This window comes from Oncorhynchus gorbuscha, linkage group LG19 (assembly GCF_021184085.1).
Source record: "Oncorhynchus gorbuscha isolate QuinsamMale2020 ecotype Even-year linkage group LG19, OgorEven_v1.0, whole genome shotgun sequence".
NCBI lineage: Eukaryota > Metazoa > Chordata > Actinopteri > Salmoniformes > Salmonidae > Oncorhynchus > Oncorhynchus gorbuscha.
In genome coordinates this window covers 1,725,385-1,742,998 of record NC_060191.1, presented here as the reverse complement: position 1 = coordinate 1,742,998, position 17,614 = coordinate 1,725,385, and the positions used below count along the sequence as shown (strand labels likewise).

The 17,614-nt window shown below is 43.2% G+C and overlaps 2 protein-coding genes and 1 pseudogene across 5 annotated transcripts; 1 reads left to right on the top strand and 2 right to left on the bottom strand.

Annotated features, from left to right (window-relative positions):
- Window positions 1–275: 275 nt before the first annotated feature.
- Window positions 276–9,045, bottom strand: LOC124006175 (FAD synthase-like). Of its 4 annotated transcripts, XR_006833740.1 has the most exons (11): window positions 8,913–9,045; window positions 7,942–8,159; window positions 5,932–6,309; window positions 3,241–3,354; window positions 2,698–2,965; window positions 2,317–2,464; window positions 2,075–2,173; window positions 1,643–1,832; window positions 887–960; window positions 581–782; window positions 276–493 (listed from the first exon to the last, which is right to left on the bottom strand). XR_006833740.1 is itself a non-coding variant. In XM_046316007.1 (10 exons), the coding sequence occupies exons 2-10, from the start codon at window positions 8,119–8,121 to the stop codon at window positions 647–649; spliced, it is 1,587 nt and encodes a 528-aa protein (XP_046171963.1). In that variant the 5' UTR covers window positions 8,122–8,159; window positions 8,913–9,045; the 3' UTR covers window positions 276–646. The 4 variants fall into 4 exon arrangements, 3 of the variants coding, with proteins under 3 accessions (XP_046171963.1, XP_046171964.1, XP_046171966.1); XM_046316007.1 differs by having other exon boundaries at window positions 276–782; XM_046316008.1 differs by having other exon boundaries at window positions 276–782; window positions 7,942–8,127; window positions 8,913–8,956.
- On the bottom strand, window positions 8,942–17,454 carry LOC124005920 (FAD synthase-like). The gene is made up of 3 exons (XM_046315560.1): window positions 17,419–17,454; window positions 15,501–15,878; window positions 8,942–9,124 (listed from the first exon to the last, which is right to left on the bottom strand). The coding sequence occupies exons 1-3, from the start codon at window positions 17,452–17,454 to the stop codon at window positions 8,942–8,944; spliced, it is 597 nt and encodes a 198-aa protein (XP_046171516.1).
- The window catches only part of LOC124005332, a 41,993-nt pseudogene continuing 34,510 nt past the window's right edge, over window positions 10,132–17,614 (top strand).

The window sequence follows — 17,614 nt, the reverse complement described above, 5'->3', positions numbered from 1 at the left end:
AAAAAAATGGTCCACCACCCAAAGGACATCCAGCCAACTGGACACAACTGTGGGAAGCATTGAAGTCAATATGGCCAGCATCCCTGTGGAATGCTTGACACCTTGTAGAGTCCATGCCCCAACGAATTGAGGCAGTTCTGAGGGAAAAGGGGGTGTCGTGTAAAATCGTGAACAGAGGAATATTGTTCAAATGTACAACAGAATAATTACTCTCCCTCCCCCTCTCTCATCAGCACCTTCACAATCTTTTGCCAATAATTAATCAATAAGTAAACTTGTGACAGATTGATATTTTATTACAAACCATGTAAATCCATATCATAAGATTCTAAGCCACTCAGACATACACTCAGGCACATGTTTTCCATTCAGAAACATACACTTTTCCTTCAAAATTCACTCATTCTGCGATCAGTCTCTGGTTCTTTGTCTGTTCCACTTTCCTCCATCTGTTCCCTCTCCATGTCCTTCCTCCCCTCTCTTCAGAAGTTGCCTGTATGTTCAGTTTTGTCTAATGGTTAAGGTTGGGATTTGAGGAGGATATGCTGATCCTAGGTCTGTCCCTACAAGCATCTCTTACCTGGAGCCCCAAACAGGAAGGGCGGATAAAAGATCAGGACATGACGTTACAAACAAGGAAGTGACATCATTCACGTGAGTCACGCTCCATTTCCTCATTCTCCAAGTGGTGGGCAGGTCTATAGCGGCTCACGCCCCTCCCATCCACCACTTGGAGGGCGGGGTTTCGGCAGGTGTTGTCCATGCTGCCCAATGAGGTGTACCTGTCAGGAGACGGACAGAGGACTCAGTCAGAGACTAGGACGGGGGAGTAGACAGTGAGAGGAAACAGAGAACATGCTTGATTGAGGTGTGTATGTCTTCTTACCCTTTATCATATAGAATACAGTAGGGCACATATAGAGTCCTCAGGAATGACCAGATGTCATGATATGTCCAGTCCTGATGGAGACAGACAGAGAGAGAGGGAGGGAGGGAGGGAGGGAGGGAGGGAGGGAGGGAGGGAGGGGAGGGAGGGAGGGAGGGAGGGAGGGAGGGAGGGAGGGAGGGAGGGAGGGAGAGAGAGAGAGAGACAGACAGAGACAGGGAGGGAGAGGAGAGAGAGAGAGAGAGAGGGAGGGAGAGAGAAACCAAGATAGAAGGGGAGAGAGAGAGAGAGAGAGAGAGAGAGAGAGAGAAGAGAGAGAGAGAGAGAGAGGGAGGGAGAGAGGGGAGGGAGGGAAAGAGAGAAATCAAGATAGAAGGGGGAGAGAGACACAGAGAGAGGGAGGGAGAGAAACCAAGATAGAAGGGGGAGAGAGACACAGAGAGAGGGAGGGAGAGAAACCAAGATAGAAGGGGGAGAGAGACACAGAGAGAGAGAGACACAGAAACCAAGATAGAAGGGGGAGAGAGAGACACAGAGAGAGAGAGAGAGAGACACAGAGAGAGAGAGAGAGAGAGAGAGAAACCAAGATAGAAGGGGGAGAGAGAGACACAGAGAGAGAGAGAGACACAGAGAGAGAGAGAGAGACAAGAGGGGGAGACAAGAGAGATAATGAGAAAGAGAGGGAGGAAGAGAGAGCATTGGAAGTATATCTCACACACACCCTCAGAAAGGGAACATTGTAACATCATGTCTCACCAGCAGGGGGTTGACCCTCATGTAGTCCGGCCATCCAGGGTCAGTGAGACACATGGGTGTGAGTGTGTGTGAGTAGGGATCACTCCTCCTGGTGCCCATACATACAGCTCTCAGCTCCGGCCTCCTCTCCTGTACCTCACTCAATGCCTGCCGAATACTGCCCTCCACTGAGAAAATCTCCAGGTCATATCTATGGGAGACAGGATGGAGCTCTGCTAAATAGTGAGCCAAAGTCTCTGTATAATAATACTGTAATACATTTTATTATCAGAGTTTTGCTCAAACTCAAAGATGCAATGCAGATGAAGCTACAACCATACACAGACCTGTTGGGGACAAAACAAAAGTATATAGCTAACAGAGGTGCAGCATATAGGGATTGAGGAAACGACCTAGCGATGCTTACGCTAACTACAGAGACTGATAGCTTACCTCTTTATTGTGTCCTGGAGGAATCTCTCCATCTCTGGGAAGGGAGAGACGATGCGAATGTACAGAGCCTTTACCTTGTCCTTACCCTCCGGATACCGCCTGTGAGGGAGGGGGAGAGAGAGAGAATAAATACGAGGTAGATTTTCCCAGTAAACAATCGATTCAGACAGGAGAACACAATACGTGTTAAAAGTCACATATCGTCTCAGAAAACTGTCTATTGCCTTCTCTCTCTCTCTCACCGTTTCAGTGCAGCGTAATATAGATGTAGTAGAGCAGTGCAGTCTTTGCCTCCATTGAAGCCCACACAGATCTCCCCTGCCGAATACTGATCCAGAGCAGTCTCTATGGTCTTCAGAGCGTTTGCCACTTTATCACCCAGTGGTGTGCCTATGGGAGATGGAGTTCATACAGACAGTTGGAATCATGAGAAATGTAGTCACTGATTCTTTATGGGTACTCCAGCTGTCCATCCCTCCACCACCCTTCCCTCCTTTGCTCTCACACACACACACACACACACACACACACACACACACACACACACACACACACACACACACACACACACACACACACACACACACACACACACACACACACACACACACACACACACACACCGCTGTTGGCCAGTGTGTAGACCTCCTCAGTAGCGATGGACACAGGGTCCGTGACCAGGGGAACCACACTGCCTTTGGGCATCTCCTCCAGCAGCTGAGCCCGGGCCTTCTCCGCCTCCTCAGAGCTGTCTGAATCCAGCACCAGCCTGACCCGGTGGTAGTTACTGAGCCAGTCAGGGTAGGAGCCCAGAGCCACCCTCTTCCCCCAGCCCGCCTGCAGGCGGGTCAGCACCGGGGCGATCAACGCCTCGTCTGCATCCACAAACACCTACAACACAACAAGGGGAATACATAACATTATAGTAGGCATCCATTGCAGCAGTGGTCCTGTGCAGGCTTTGCTCCAGCCCAGCACAAACACAGCTGATTCAGCTCATCAAGGTCTTGATTAGTCCATAACTTGAGTCAGATGTGTTAAATCTGAGATGGAACACAAGTCTGCACACCCTGTGGGTCTCCAGGACCAGGAGTGAAGCGACGTTTGTCTGTTGAAAACGTCCTGTCGACTGTATTGTAGTGGAGTCAGACGGTTGGTCACCTCACCTCTCGTGTGTGGAAGGTGGTCCCTGAGCCAGCGAACAGGTGCTCCAGACCGTTGAAGGCTCTCTCCAACAGAGACGGGATCCCAGGGAAGATGTAGACATTATGCACACTCACCTGGGAATGTCAGAGACGGAGTCAGAACCACGACCACATGACATCAAGCATCTCCAGACTCTTAAAGCCGGTGGCTCCAACGCACTCATATCTCCTATCATTCAAATATATTTTACCTGGTTTCAGACACTGACCATCAGGTAGAACGTTCATGTTTTCTACATGATATCTTGTTACACCACAGCGTTGAAGTATACTAATTTCTGATTGGCTAGAAGGGCATTCTAGAATGGACATTAAAACCAGATAACTGGACAGTTGGAAAAGATATCGGGGCGCCTTGCAATCAGTGCGCAATATGCGCCTACACATGCAGACCGTACTTGTTACAGGAAGCTAAACCAACAACTACACAAACTGAAATTGGATCAACTGTAAACGCAGGTCCAACGAGAAAGAAAAAAAACTTTGCTAGCTGGCATTGATTTGTTTTTGCAGAGACATGTTTTGGAGCATCTGATGACCTAACGTGGTGAGTGATGAACATGAATCTCTCTGGACAATACCAATGTTCCCTCTAAACTGTGCGTGTGCACAGGCGCGAGACAGTAGAAATATCAGTCTGCACAGAAAAGCACAAAATTGAATTTCAATTAACTTTCTAGAATTTTTCCCACTTAGTTAACACTATGAATGTTTCCCTTTACTGTGCGAATTGTGATTGAATCAACACAATATTAGCCACTTTCAATGCAACATACTTAGTATCCAAAACTAATAACTATGCAAGAGATTTTTTGTTAGGCAGAACGCATCGGAGTAGGATTCTGTTGAATTGACATGCACTACTCACTCCTAACTCTACACAGACCTGTGGCATAACCAATCAGAGCAGCAGTAGCCTATATGCAAATAGACCATTGCCATATATGGATCTGTACAAAAGCTGAAGAACATACGCACATCCAGGTACTATTCGCAGGTGAATTTATGGAAAACGCTGCACACCGCTCCCAAACAGTTTCACTAAGTGATGTCACTGAGTACTGCCCCTATATTTAGGACCTTCCACCCCCACATGGGATATGGAAGCCCGATGAAGACTTAAGGGAACGTTGTTCTAAATAAAATCACCTGGGAGCCTGAGCAGCAGTGTGCGGCGTTATCCTTTTTCTTTTCCATATATGGGTCTGTGCCATTCACTTTGAACTGGACTGTTTACAGCATAAGCAGTCGTCAGTAGATGAGCTTGTTTTGAGATCAAAAGTGTGAGCTGCCTTTAGCCACTTGTGCACATTTGTTCATATCCTCCGCTAGTTAGTGAGTTATTAGTACAGTTATAGATCATTTGTAGTCAGCAATGGGGGAGTGGTTGCTTCCTACATGAGCACAAATGTGTACATGTCTAGCCATCTTTGAGATGCAATTCAGGTAAAGAGCTTGTTTTGTCTTAAAAGGGGCAGTGTTGTGTTTTGAGACGGGCTTGAATAAGATATGTAGCCAATAGGCAGAGGGTAGCATCGTTTGTTTAATTCTCTGTAATAATGGTATGGGTATAATAATGCATTTTATTTTGTAAAGTGGTTTCTTGCATTAAACAAAGGGTATATAACAAAGTATTGAGATAAACCTTTGTTATTGACCAAATACTTATTTTCCACCATAATTTGCAAATAAATTCATTAAAAATCCTACAATGTGATTTTCTGGATTTTTTTTCTCATTTTGTTTGTCATAGTTGAAGTGTACCTATGATGAAAATTACAGGCCTCTCATCTTTTTAAGTGGGAGAACTTGCACAATTGGTGGCTGACTAAATACTTTTTTGCCCCACTGTAGCTAGCTTCTAGCCTAGTGTTTGATATGCAATGCGATCTCCTCGTATTGCAAATGTTAAATGTTAAATGTAATGAACAGTGTCGGGTGTCCTGACGAGAAGGCAAACTTTTCTATCTATACCAGGCAAAGTTGGGCATTATCAGCTCATTGTTATCGATTTATTCAAATGAAAGTCACTAGAAAACATCTACTTTGCTGTTATTCTGGCTGAAAAGTTTGTGACTGTGTTAGCCATAGCTAGCTGGCTAGCTAGCAAGCAAGGGATAAGAACGTTGGCAGTGAGCATGGCAACGGGACAACTGGGTCACGTCCATAAATATCGAACTAATCATAACGAACCACTGGGTTGAGTTTGTAGCAACTAAAATAGGAGTATGAATTTGCTTATATAAGTGAAAATATCAACAACAACAAAAGAACATTATTTCTACCGGTAAATGTGTGCTTAGTATTGTTTTCATTGACAAATGTGGTATAAGTGGGATAAACATCTTAAACAAAATCAACTTTGCTGTTATTCGGCTGCAGAGGTCGGGACTGTGTTGCTGTAGCTAGTTGGCTCCGCCTCATCCCGCTCTGCCGTCCATTGTTTCCAAGGTAATGTACAGAACGTGGGCGTTTATCCCTTACATGTTAAAGGAATCACATGATGTGGCAAGTGACGTTTTACTTCTTGAAAGTCCAATATCTTGACTTGACTGCTAACATTCAAAGAATTTAGGGACTGTATCAACAGTGGACTAATGAGGAAAAAAATACCCAAATATATTTTTTGTTTAACAGTAGTCAGCCACTGACCAGTGGGTAGCGTAGTGGCTGTCCAGTCTGAGGGTCAGTGCCGTAGTTGAGCTTGGCCGAGCGGGGGACCATGGCTAGCTTCATGGCTGCATTCTCCCTATCCACCACCCCAAAGAACTCCTCCACCAAACGGGTCAGCTCCGGGTGGGCATGCAGTTCCTCCTCGAACGCCATAGCAACACCCTCGAAGGTGACGTCGTCGTGGGTGGGGCCTATTCCCCCAGAGGTGAGCAGGTGTGTGTACTGTGGGGCCAGGAGGGCCACCTCCTTAGAGATGACCTCCTGCTGGTCTGGGATTACTGTGACACGCTGGACACACACTCCCAGCTTCCTCAGCGCTCGCGACAGGAAGGCGCTGTTAGTGTCCACCGTGTGACCCTGAGAGAGAGTGGGGGGGGGGTAGAGGGAGGGAGAGAGAGAGACTCTTTAGATTAGCTAACTCCTAAGAGATAGGGACTTGGGGAGGAGTTTCTTTTCAGAGATCAGGCATATTCCACTCAGTACCAAGTAGAGGTCGACCGATCGTGATCTTTCACCGCCAATACCGATTATTGGAGGACCAAAAAAAAAAGCCGGTACCGATTTAAAAATCGGCCGATTTTTATTTATTTATTTGTAATAATGACAATTACAACAATATTGAATGAACACATTTTTAACTTAATATAATACCTTCAATAAAAAAATCAAATAATAATAATGAAACATGTTCAATTTGGTTTAAATAATGCAAAAACAAAGTGTTGGAGAAGTAAAAGTGCAATATGTGCCATGTGAAAAAGCTAACGTTTGAGGTCCTTGCTCAGAACATGAGAACATATGAAAGTTGGTGGTTCCTTTTAACATGAGACTTCAATATTCCAAGGTAAGAGGTTATCGGTTATATAGTATTTATAGGACTATTTCTCTCTATACCATTTGTATATATACCTTTGACTATTGGATGTTCTTATAGGCACTATAGTATTGCCAGTGTAACAGTCAGACTGCCATCGCTCAGTCAGACTGCTCTATCAAATCATAGACTTAATTATAACATAACACGCAGAAATACGAGCCTTTGGTCATTAATATGGTCGAATCCGGAAACTATCATTTAGAAAACAAAACGTTTATTATTTCAGTGAAATACGGAACCGTTCTGTATTTTATCTAACGGGTGGCATCCATCAGTCTAAATATTCCTGTTAACATTGCACAACCTTCAATGTTATGTCATAATTACGTAAAATTATGGCATGCGTGCAATGAACGCAAGAGAAGTGACAATTTCACCTGGTTAATTTTGATTTATTTTACCTTTATTTAACTAGGCAAGTCAACCTTCCGGTTACTAGTCCAACGCTCTAACCACTAGGATACCCTGCCGCCCCAATAATATTGCCTGCTAACCTGGATTTCTTTTAGCTAAATATGTAGGTGTAAAAATATATACTTCTGTGTATTGATTTTAAGAAAGGCATTGCTGTTTATGGTTAGGTACAGTCGTCCAACGATTGTGCTTTTTTCGCAAATGCACATTTGTTAAATCATCGATTATATGCAACGCAGGACACGCTAGATAAACTAGTAATATGATCAACCATGTGTAGTTATAACTAGTGATTATGATTGATTAATTGTTTTTTATAAGTTTAATGCTAGCTAGCAACTTACCTTGGATTCTACTGCATTCGCTTAACAGGCAGTCTCCTTGTGGAGTGCAACGAGAGGCAGGTTGCAAGATTGGATTCCCCGAGCTAACAAGGTGAAAATCTGTCTTTCTGCCCCTGAAAAAAGCAGTTAACCCACTGTTCCTAGGCCGTAATTGAAAATAAGAATGTGTTCTTAACTGACTTGCCTAGTTAAATAAAGGTATTTAAAAAATTAAATAAAATAAAAAATATGCAAAATTGGCACCCAAAAATACCGATTTCCGATAGTAATGAAAACTTGAAATCGGCCCCAATTAATCGGCCACTCTGATTAATCGGTCGACCTCTAGTAGCAAGCCCCCATCTCCAGTATCACCTTGAGTATCTCATCCCCAATGATGAGGATGGCTGCTGTGACAGCACCCCCATTCTGTTGACAGGAGGTACCGCAGCTCTGGTGATTCTGGGCCATGGTTACAGTGGTGACCTGGACCTGGGCGGCCACTCGCCTAACACGCACCGCTGCTCTACTCAGCCTGGACACAGCCTGCAGCATCCAGACCTGAGACAGAAAGAGTGGGGGAAGAGAAACAACTAGAGAGGGAGGGAGAGAGACATGGAGGGTGATTTATGGAGTAGTAGTGGGAGAAAGAAGGGGAGAATGCTGTACATACTTGTTCCAATAAGATCAAAATGTAGTCATTGGACACCAATAAGGAGAACAGCTGTTTGTCATCTTATTTGCATAAGACGGGAGGGTAGATCAGGAGTGTTACACAAGATTTCACCATAAATTATTGTCCAGTTAGCAACCTATTCTATTTGAAATCCAAGCATTAACTTGAAGTTATGGTGGCTGAAATTTATGTTGCTGTCTAAGTTCAAGCTAAACGTCTGCTGTAGTTATAAGCCACCTGCCTATCGAGAGGAAAGGGTGATTTCACCACGGTCCACTCAGCGAGGAAAAAGCCAGCCCCATCCACAACCATTGCATTGGACCAGAGACGGAAACATCCCACTCGCAAATTTTTTGACGGTTCATATTAGGTCAATGAACTAAGCAAACCAGATCTAGCTGCTAACCCTAGAGCAGACCGGAACTATGACAACTGTTTTCAAAGGTAAACGGCCTGCGTAAGATATCTTCATTTATCCACCATATTTGATTAGACATCATAGGCTAACAGCTAGCTAGATACCCCCTGCGCAACGTCAATGTAAACATGATCATTAGTTTAATGGGCAACGTAATACACTTTCTACTGATTATAATGTATCTCTGATGTGACAATAGATAGCAACAATCATGTGTTTGATAACCTGTGTAATCAACAGACAAGTGCTTACCCTAAAGTCGCATACGTCCTCGTTATGTATTAGCCGACAAACTGCATGCCCTTCGAACACTGGGTGGCTCTGCCGAGCCAATCAGGAGCAACAAAGTGCCATCTCTGAATCCAAGAAGCCAATGAGCTGTAGAAGGCGGGACGGAACTTGACCACGCTATTTGTGTAGCGGAAGTACAGGGTGTGCAGTGTTCCACTGATATCATGTTTTGTCTAGAAGGGATACAACTGTTTTTCGTAGTAGGTTTAGCATAACGTGAGCAGTAGGTTATGAGAACTAGGTCAAGGTTAGAAAAAGAGTTAGGATTAGCTAAAATAAAAAATACTTTTGATGTCAAATGTCACAACCTTATCCCTTCTAGACAAGACCCTGATAACATACACCCGGAGTATGCCTACAATATTATTTTATGATTATAACATTATTATTATATTAGCCTCGACCAAGCAAAACACGTGTTTTAAGCCTATCCACAACAGAGATTACAATTCTTACATTGATGTGTGATAAACCTTAAGAAAAACAATAGGTAGGCGGTAGAATGTACCCTTTGTAGATATGCAGACAGTCTTTTGTAGCTGGTAGAGCATGGCGCTTGGGTTGTAGGTTCGATTCACACGTTGGACCAGTACAATTAATATGCACTCACTACTGTAAATCGCTCTGGATCGTCTCATAAATGTAAATGTTTTTATTTTCTAGTACTGTCAAATACAAATATTAAGCTGTGCGTGTGCGAATATGGTATCTACCAGCAGAGGACTCCATTGAACAGTATTCACTGTGCATAAATGACTGGTCTTCATGGAATTATCTAGAGTATAGGCTATTTATCATATTTTACCTATTCAATAAGGGTCTATTCTATTATTGAACAGGCAAAACAATTGAATAGCGTTGAGTTGTTGAGTTTAATTGAAAAATGGGATAGAATAAAATATAGGACTGTGGAATATAATTGAGTGTAATAAAATAGAAAATAACGGAATATAATAAAATACAATATAACATTATTTGGCCTCAGTGATCCAATCATAAACATTATGATCTGCTATCCTGGTTTGTTCTCGTGCTCCTCGGTCAAGAAAGTTGTAGCCTATAACGTAGGCATTACAGTTGCACTATGCAAATAATAATGTGTGACTCAATAAAGGCTGTGTGTATGTGGTTTAATGTCAGTTTACTCGGTTATACCGTAGGCTGGATTGTTATTGTGGGAAATGATCGTTTTGCGCAACCCCTTTCTGTCAAGGCCGCTCAACCGCGGGCCAGGTGCAGAGAACCACACAAACTGAGTGGCACTAGCGGCCAAGGCAAATGACATTACCATTTGTTCGCGGAAGTGGCTTTTTTGTGTTGGTAGAAAGGGGGCGGTGGGGGAGAAAAGGAAGAGAAACTAAAGAAGAAAAGTTTCAGCCCTCTTTCTAAAGAAATGCATATGCACACTGTACGACAGCTGGCGTTTTGAACCTTCGCATTCAGCCACTTGTGTAATTTAGTTAGAGGTAGGCCTACGGGACAACAACAGCTGGGAGAAAACAAGAGGCACAAAAGGGACAAGGAGGAAGATAGCTGGTAAGTTCTCCTGACAAAAGTTCAGCACACTTCTCTGGGCATGGTTTGGGCTTGAATGTTAATGGCTGCGTGTTGTAACGTTTTAGGACATTCGAATACTAAAGCAATAACATTGTCTGACAGATTAATATTATTTGCTGTAGGCCGAGTATAGGCAACCTAGGCTATTACTTTTTGTTGTGCCATCTGTTCGGTGTTGGCGAAACAGTCGTGCTAAAAAAAATAACTCGTCTAGTAACACTTCTGAGTTCAGTTAGACCGTCCTACAAAAAAAAATGTATCGAGTTATTGTAACATTGCGAAATATAGCCTAGTGATACAACGTAACTAGCCTAGGCCGCACATTAAACATTGTATCCATTCAACAGAAGTCGCAAACAGCCGTGTTGTCACATTTGGGTGTTTTCAAAATCAAGTGGTTTGCTGCATAGGCTACTAGAAATAGTCAGTTCTTTAGGCCTGGGTCCTGTGATATCAATACTTTCCTCACAACAAGTTGTCCAACTCTGTCATTTAAACTGTTCTGGTAACACTTTATAGACCTACATGAGTACTAATACTGTAACAAGAAAAGTAACTGTTTGTATTGACGTGTTGTTTACGTACTACTATAGCAATATGGAGTTTTGTTTGTTTTTCTACACGTGGAACAGGAACTGACCACTATTCCGTTTATGTAAACTCCACAATACCTACTATGCAATGGAAACTATGCTACCATTCTTACTATGTAAAAACACGTTAATGCAAGGCTATTACTAAATGAATCCCAGTGTTACCACACAGGTTTAGAGAAACTGAATCTAAAGTCTTAGACTAAACAGGCTGGTTTTGGCTTTCTGTAAATGCTCTAGTTCTTTTTCAGCGACCTAATCAGAAGTTCACATTTCTGTGATGTGCAATATAGATCATTAGTATATTGTCAAGATGGCATTCTCATGGAGATGATTTAATGTTTCAATTGGTCTAGGTTCTATATTGTCATGGAAGTGTAACTATTTGTTTCAGACAACAATGATAATTTAAATAATCTGTAACAAGCCCTGACTAAAACAGTACTCTATAGTTGGATACGTGCCATACTGTCACGTCTCTCCTCAGACGGCATGGACCAAAGCGCAGCGTGGTAAGTATCCATGATTTTTATTGATCAACACACTCGAACAAAGTGAAAAAACGAACAGTTCTGTAAGGCAAATAAACTATACGGAAAACAACTTCCCACAAAACACAGGTGGAGAAAAGGCTACCTAAGTACGATTCCCAATCAGAGCCAACGGTAGAGGACTGCCTCTGATTGGGAACCACACTCGGCCAAAAACAAAGAAATAGAAATAAAGGAACTAGTATTCCCACCCTAGTCACACCCTGGCCTATCCAAAATAGAGAATAAAAGCCTCTCTATGGCCAGGCCGTGACACATACAGAACATTCAACAACAAGCTGTGATGCTGGGCCCTTCATAAGCCTATGATTCGGGCTGCATTGGTGTGGCCAGAAACGTAAACACACACAATTGTTATGGTTACCTACACCTCAGTCTGTGATGGGACTACTGTTGTTAGACAGCTGGCCTGGTCCTGAGCCCTATACTACGTATGTGGTTTGAGGAGTTGGCGAGGTCACTTTGGTCAACTCTGAGTTCAACTCGGGATAACTGGTCGTGGTACCAGTTATCCCGAGTTGAACTCAGAGTTGACCAAAGTTAGCCGGGTACATTTCTATGGCAACAAATCCAGAACTAACCTGCACCTGGGCAGGCTTACTCAGGCTTACTCAGGGTTAAGTGTCACGAGTTAAAGACCAATAAAATCAAGTAAAACGTGTGTATAACTTAATACGATTATTATATCGATAGGAGTGGGGGAAAGGTGCTTGTGTATTGATAAGCAAACTAAAGAAGGTATTAACGATAATAAAATAAAGACGGCCCTTCAACGAGCCTATTTTACACCACAGCCTGCTGAATGTGCAGCATAACTCTTTTCATTTTGCACAAATTAAGACGTGGCACTGACTCGCCCATGGATGGATGTTTCAGCCTTGTCTCAATGAAAAGTTTGGTGTTCCACCAGACACGTGTGACATGCATGCGCAGTTACAAGCCTGCTAGAGTTAGCAGCAGGAATATAAGCAATATCCACTGTTGTAGTACGGATGAAGCCTGAGCTGGAATGTGACTCAAGCTGGCTAGCTTTGGAAAACCCTGAGTAAATCTAAGTTTAATCATAGTATACCACTCTGATGGTTTGGCGACACCCCAGACAGACAGGAGTCAGGGATGGAGTGGATAGAGGTAGGCTTGTGTCTGAACAGACTGCTTCATAATAAGCCCAGCTCCCATATCACACTCTCACACACTCCTTAAACTCACTGTCAGTGGGTTATCTCTCTGATGGTGATGAAGAGGAGGAAGGCTTGACTGACTGCTGCATGGCTGGGCCTGGGGATAATACACTCTGAGAGACAGAAATGTCAGTGATAGAAATGTACACACACACACTACCAACTAATCAATTAATCTATCTGTCAATCAAAGACATCCTGTCTGACAGAGCTTCACAATCCATCTCAGACCCTCTCAATCAAACCGGGTCTGCCCAATCTAATGCAGACCCTATCAATCAAAATCAGAACCAATCAGTCCTGTCTGTGTGATAAGCTTGGCTGGGTGATACCTTTCCTTAACTCCCTTTTGATTTGGCAGACAGGTGTGTGTATCTCCACTCAAAAATAAGTGTGTGTGAGCGCGTGCACATATACATGTGTGCGGACGTGTGCCAGCCCTTAGTTGCAATTGGCAACAGTCTTGGATTTCACTCAGCGTCAGTTTGTATATCAATATGATGCTATGCCTGACATGTAGCTCACTGCCAGAGAGAAAAGCCAAGCAGCTGGCTAGATACTGCTCTGTTTTAGCTGGCAAGATACTGTTTCAGCTGTTGTGAGCAGCAGCTTATCTGCATCAAGAAGAGGTTTTGTATCCATGGTTTTAAGAACAGTCATATGTATGACCTTTGACTTATTTGGGTCCTTCACTGTAACACTTAATTGTGGAACCAAATAGTTTTCAGCGTGTGTGGAAACACTGTAGGAGCAGATATCTGGGTCTCAGTGTGTGGTTGTCCGTCTCTTACAACGTAGCGGAAGAGATGGTGATGCCTGAGCTCCGCTTCCTGCCCTGCAGCCCTGGTCTGCCTCCTACTCACTTCACATAGACACTTAAGACTACATGCTGAGCTGCAGACAGATTCACTCCCACATAGATACATTTAAACTAAAGGCCTACTAGTATTTACTTGATGCACTTAATAACTGTAAATGGCATATATAATAATCAAGTCCCAAAGTAATCATTATGATACCACTATTCATAGATTCATATATTTTTTTTATGATACAAAACAGGGAGCTTTATCAGGGTTGCACATGCTTCATATACTGGTGCTTCCTGTCGATCACATTTGATCAGCACATTTAGAGAGGGACATTCCTAAAGTCTGATGTTATTAATAGGAGTACATATGAACAGGAAGCGAATGGAACTCCTGTCCACTGAATGGAAGCGAATGAAATGAATAGAATGGTTAGCTCCCGTACTTCCTGGTCTCCTTTATGACATCTCTGTGCCTAATCCTGTTTTCTGCCATCCTAGGTTCATGGCATTGGGCCTGTGTGGTGTGCCCTCTGTGTGGGAGGTTTGTGAGGTTAAAAGGGAACTGTTTCAGTCTCACATCCTGCTCTGGCCCAGAGGCTACAGTTTCCAGGGATTACTTATTGTTTCTCTGTAAAGTGTTACACTCTAAGAGTTCCCTATGGTGTGCAGTCTGTGTAGTGTTACACACTAATAGTTCCCCTGGCTGGCTGGCTGAGCTTGTAGTCAGAGCAGTGGTGAAGGAGTTTCAGGTTGTTTGCCCCTATCTGTTTGTCTCACATGTAGAACTGTTAACTGGTCTGGTCGGCTGGTTGGGCCTGCTGAAAGCCTGGCTAATCTAATGTCCATACCACCCCCTAATATCCACTCAATAACCGGAATATTTCTGGACATGTTCGGTCACATTCACATCACTTGACAGGTTATATGTTGTGCGTGTGTGTACACATATGACTGATTTTGGGAAGGAAAGCTGTTGTCTGGATTTATTTGACTAGTCCCTGAAAGTAATGTCTTTCATTCCACAATGTGTGTCTGAACATGCTCAATATACACTCACACACACACAGTCTTTGGTATGTGGGGATACAAAAAGAGCTTGCCTAACGTGTGTGTGTGTGTACCTTTGCGCTCACCTGAACAAGGTCACATGACTCTCTCCACAGCTGATCCTGGGAGCAATGCATGCTCCAAGCCAAGTGTTTGTGAGGGGGATCATTTAGGAGAACTATGATTCGCTACATGTACAACGCTCAGTGATTGGTTAAGAGTGTGTGTACTAGAGGTCGACCGACTATGATTTTTCAACGCCGATACCGATTTTTGTAGGGCAAAAACAGCCGATGCCGATTAATCTGCCAATTTTCAAATCCATAAATATCCAACTAATCATAACGAACCACTGGGTTGAGTCTGTAGCAACTAAAATAGGAGTATGAATTTGCTTATATAAGTGAAAATATCAACAACAACAAAAACATTTTATTTCTACCGGTAAATGTGTGCTTAGTATTGTTTTCATTGACAAATGTGGTATAAGCGGGATAAACATCTTAAACAAAATCAACTTTGCTGTTATTCGGCTGCAGAGGTCGGGACTGTGTTGCTGTAGCTAGTTGGCTCCGCCTCATCCCGCTCTGCCGTCCATTGTTTCCAAGGTAATGTACAGAACGTGGGCGTTTATCCCTTACATGTTAAAGGAATCACATGATGTGACAAGTGACGTTTTACTTCTTGAAAGTCCAATATCTTGACTTGACTGCTAACATTCAAAACATTTAGGGACTGTATCAACAGTGGACTAATGAGGAAAAAAATACCCAAATATATTTTTTGTTTAACAGTAGTCAACAACTGACCAGTGGGTAGCGTAGTGGCTGTCCAGTCTGAGGGTCAGTGCCGTAGTTGAGCTTGGCCGAGCGGGGGACCATAGCTAGCTTCATGGCTGCATTCTCCCTATCCACCACCCCAAAGAACTCCTCCACCAAACGGGCCAGCTCCGGGTGGGCATGCAGTTCCTCCTCGAACGCCATGGCAACACCCTCGAAGGTGACGTCGTCGTGGGTGGGGCCTATTCCCCCAGAGGTGAGCAGGTGTGTGTACTGTGGGGCCAGGAGGGCCACCTCCTTAGAGATGACCTCCTGCTGGTCTGGGATTACTGTGACACGCTGGACACACACTCCCAGCTTCCTCAGAGCTCGCGACAGGAAGGCGCTGTTAGTGTCCACCGTGTGACCCTGAGAGAGAGTGGGGGGGGGGTAGAGGGAGGGAGAGAGAGAGACTCTTTAGATTAGCTAACTCCTAAGAGATAGGGACTTGGGGAGGAGTTTCTTTTCAGAGATCAGGCATATTCCACTCAGTACCAAGTAGAGGTCGATCAATCGTGATTTTTCACAGCCGATACCGATTATTGGAGGACCAAAAAAAGCCGATACCGATTAGAATCGGCCGATATTTATTTATTTATTTATTTATTTATTTGTAATAATGACAATTACAACCATACTGAATGAACACTTATTTTAACTTAATATAATACATCAATAAAATCAAATTAGCCTCAAATAAATAATGAAACATGTTCAATTTTGTTTAAATAATGCAAAAACAAAGTGTTGGAGAAGTAAAAGTGCAATATGTGTCATGTAAGAAAGCTAACATTTAAGTTCCTTGCTCAGAACATGAGAACATATGAAAGCTGGTGGTTCCTTTTAACATGAGTCTTCAATATTCCCAGGTAAGAAGTTTTAGGTTGTAGTTATTATAGGACTCTTTCTCTCTATACCATTTGTATTTCATATACCTTTGACTATTGGATGTTCTTATAGGCACTTTAGTGTTGCCAGTGTAACAGTATAGCTTCCGTACCTCACCTCGCTCCTACCTGGGCTCGAACCAGGAACACAACAACAACAGCCACCCTCGAAGCAGCATTACCCATGCAGAGCAAGGGGAACAACTAGTCCAAGTCTCAGAGCGAGTGAGTGTTTGAAACTCTATTAGCGCGCACCCCGCTAACTAGCTAGCCATTTCACATCGGTTACACCAGCCTAATCTCGGGAGTTGATAGGCTTGAAGTCATAAACAGTAGAGCTGCTGGCAAAATGCATGAAAGTGCTGTTTGAATGAATGCTTATGAGCCTGCTGGTGTCTAAGATCGCTCAGTCAGACTGCTCTATCAAATCATAGACTTAATTATAACATAATAACACACAGAAATGCGAGCCTTTGGTCATTAATATGGTCGAATCCGGAAACTATAATCTCGAAAACAAAACGTTTATTTTTTCAGTGAAATACGGAACTGTTCCGTATTTTATCTAACGGAATGGCCTCCCTAAGTCTAAATATTCCTGTTACATTGCACAACCTTCAATGTTTTGTCATAATTACGGAGAATTCTGGCAAATTTGTTCCAATTGAGCCATGTAGCACAAACTGTTGCATATACCCTGACTCTGCGTGCAATGAACGCAAGAGAAGTGACACAATTTCACCTGGTTAATATTGCCTGCTAACCTGGATTTCTTTTAGCTAAATATGCAGGTTTAAAAATATATACTTCTGTGTACTGATTTTACGAAAGGCATTGGTGTTTATGGTTAGGTACATGTTGGAGCAACGGCAGTCCTTTTTCGCTAATGCGCACTGCATCGATTATATGCAACCCGGTACAAGCTAGACAAACTAGTAACATCATCAACCATGTGTAGTTCTAACTAGTGATTATGATTGATTAAGTTTGATGCTAGCTAGCAACTTACCTTTGCTTCTTACTGCATTCGTGTAACAGGCAGGTTCCTCATGAGGCATGTGGTTAGAGTGTCGGACTAGTTAACTGTAAGGTTGCAAGATTGAATCCCTGAGCTGACAAGGTACAAATCTGTCATTCTGCCCCTGAACAAGGCAGTTAACCCACCGTTCCTAGGCCGTCATTGAAAATAAGAATGTGTTGTTAACTGACTTGCCTAGT

Bases quoted from the DNA above. Each gene is read 5' to 3' on its own strand.
- LOC124006175 (XM_046316007.1), bottom strand. From the start codon at position 8,121: ATGCTGCAGGCTGTGTCCAGGCTGAGTAGAGCAGCGGTGCGTGTTAGG. The intron at 6,310-7,941 runs GTGATACTGGAG...ACTCTCTCTCAG, and splicing joins TTGGGGATGAGATACTCAAG to GGTCACACGGTGGACACTAA. The intron at 2,465-2,697 runs GTGTGTGTGTGT...CATCTCCCATAG, and splicing joins CTACACACTGGCCAACAGCG to GCACACCACTGGGTGATAAA.
- LOC124005920 (XM_046315560.1), bottom strand. From the start codon at position 17,454: ATGCCTCATGAGGAACCTGCCTGTTACACGAATGCA. The intron at 15,879-17,418 runs GTAAGAAGCAAA...ACTCTCTCTCAG, and splicing joins CTGCCTGTTACACGAATGCA to GGTCACACGGTGGACACTAA. The intron at 9,125-15,500 runs GTCAGTTGTTGA...TATCCCTTCTAG, and splicing joins AGCCACTACGCTACCCACTG to ACAAAACATGATATCAGTGG.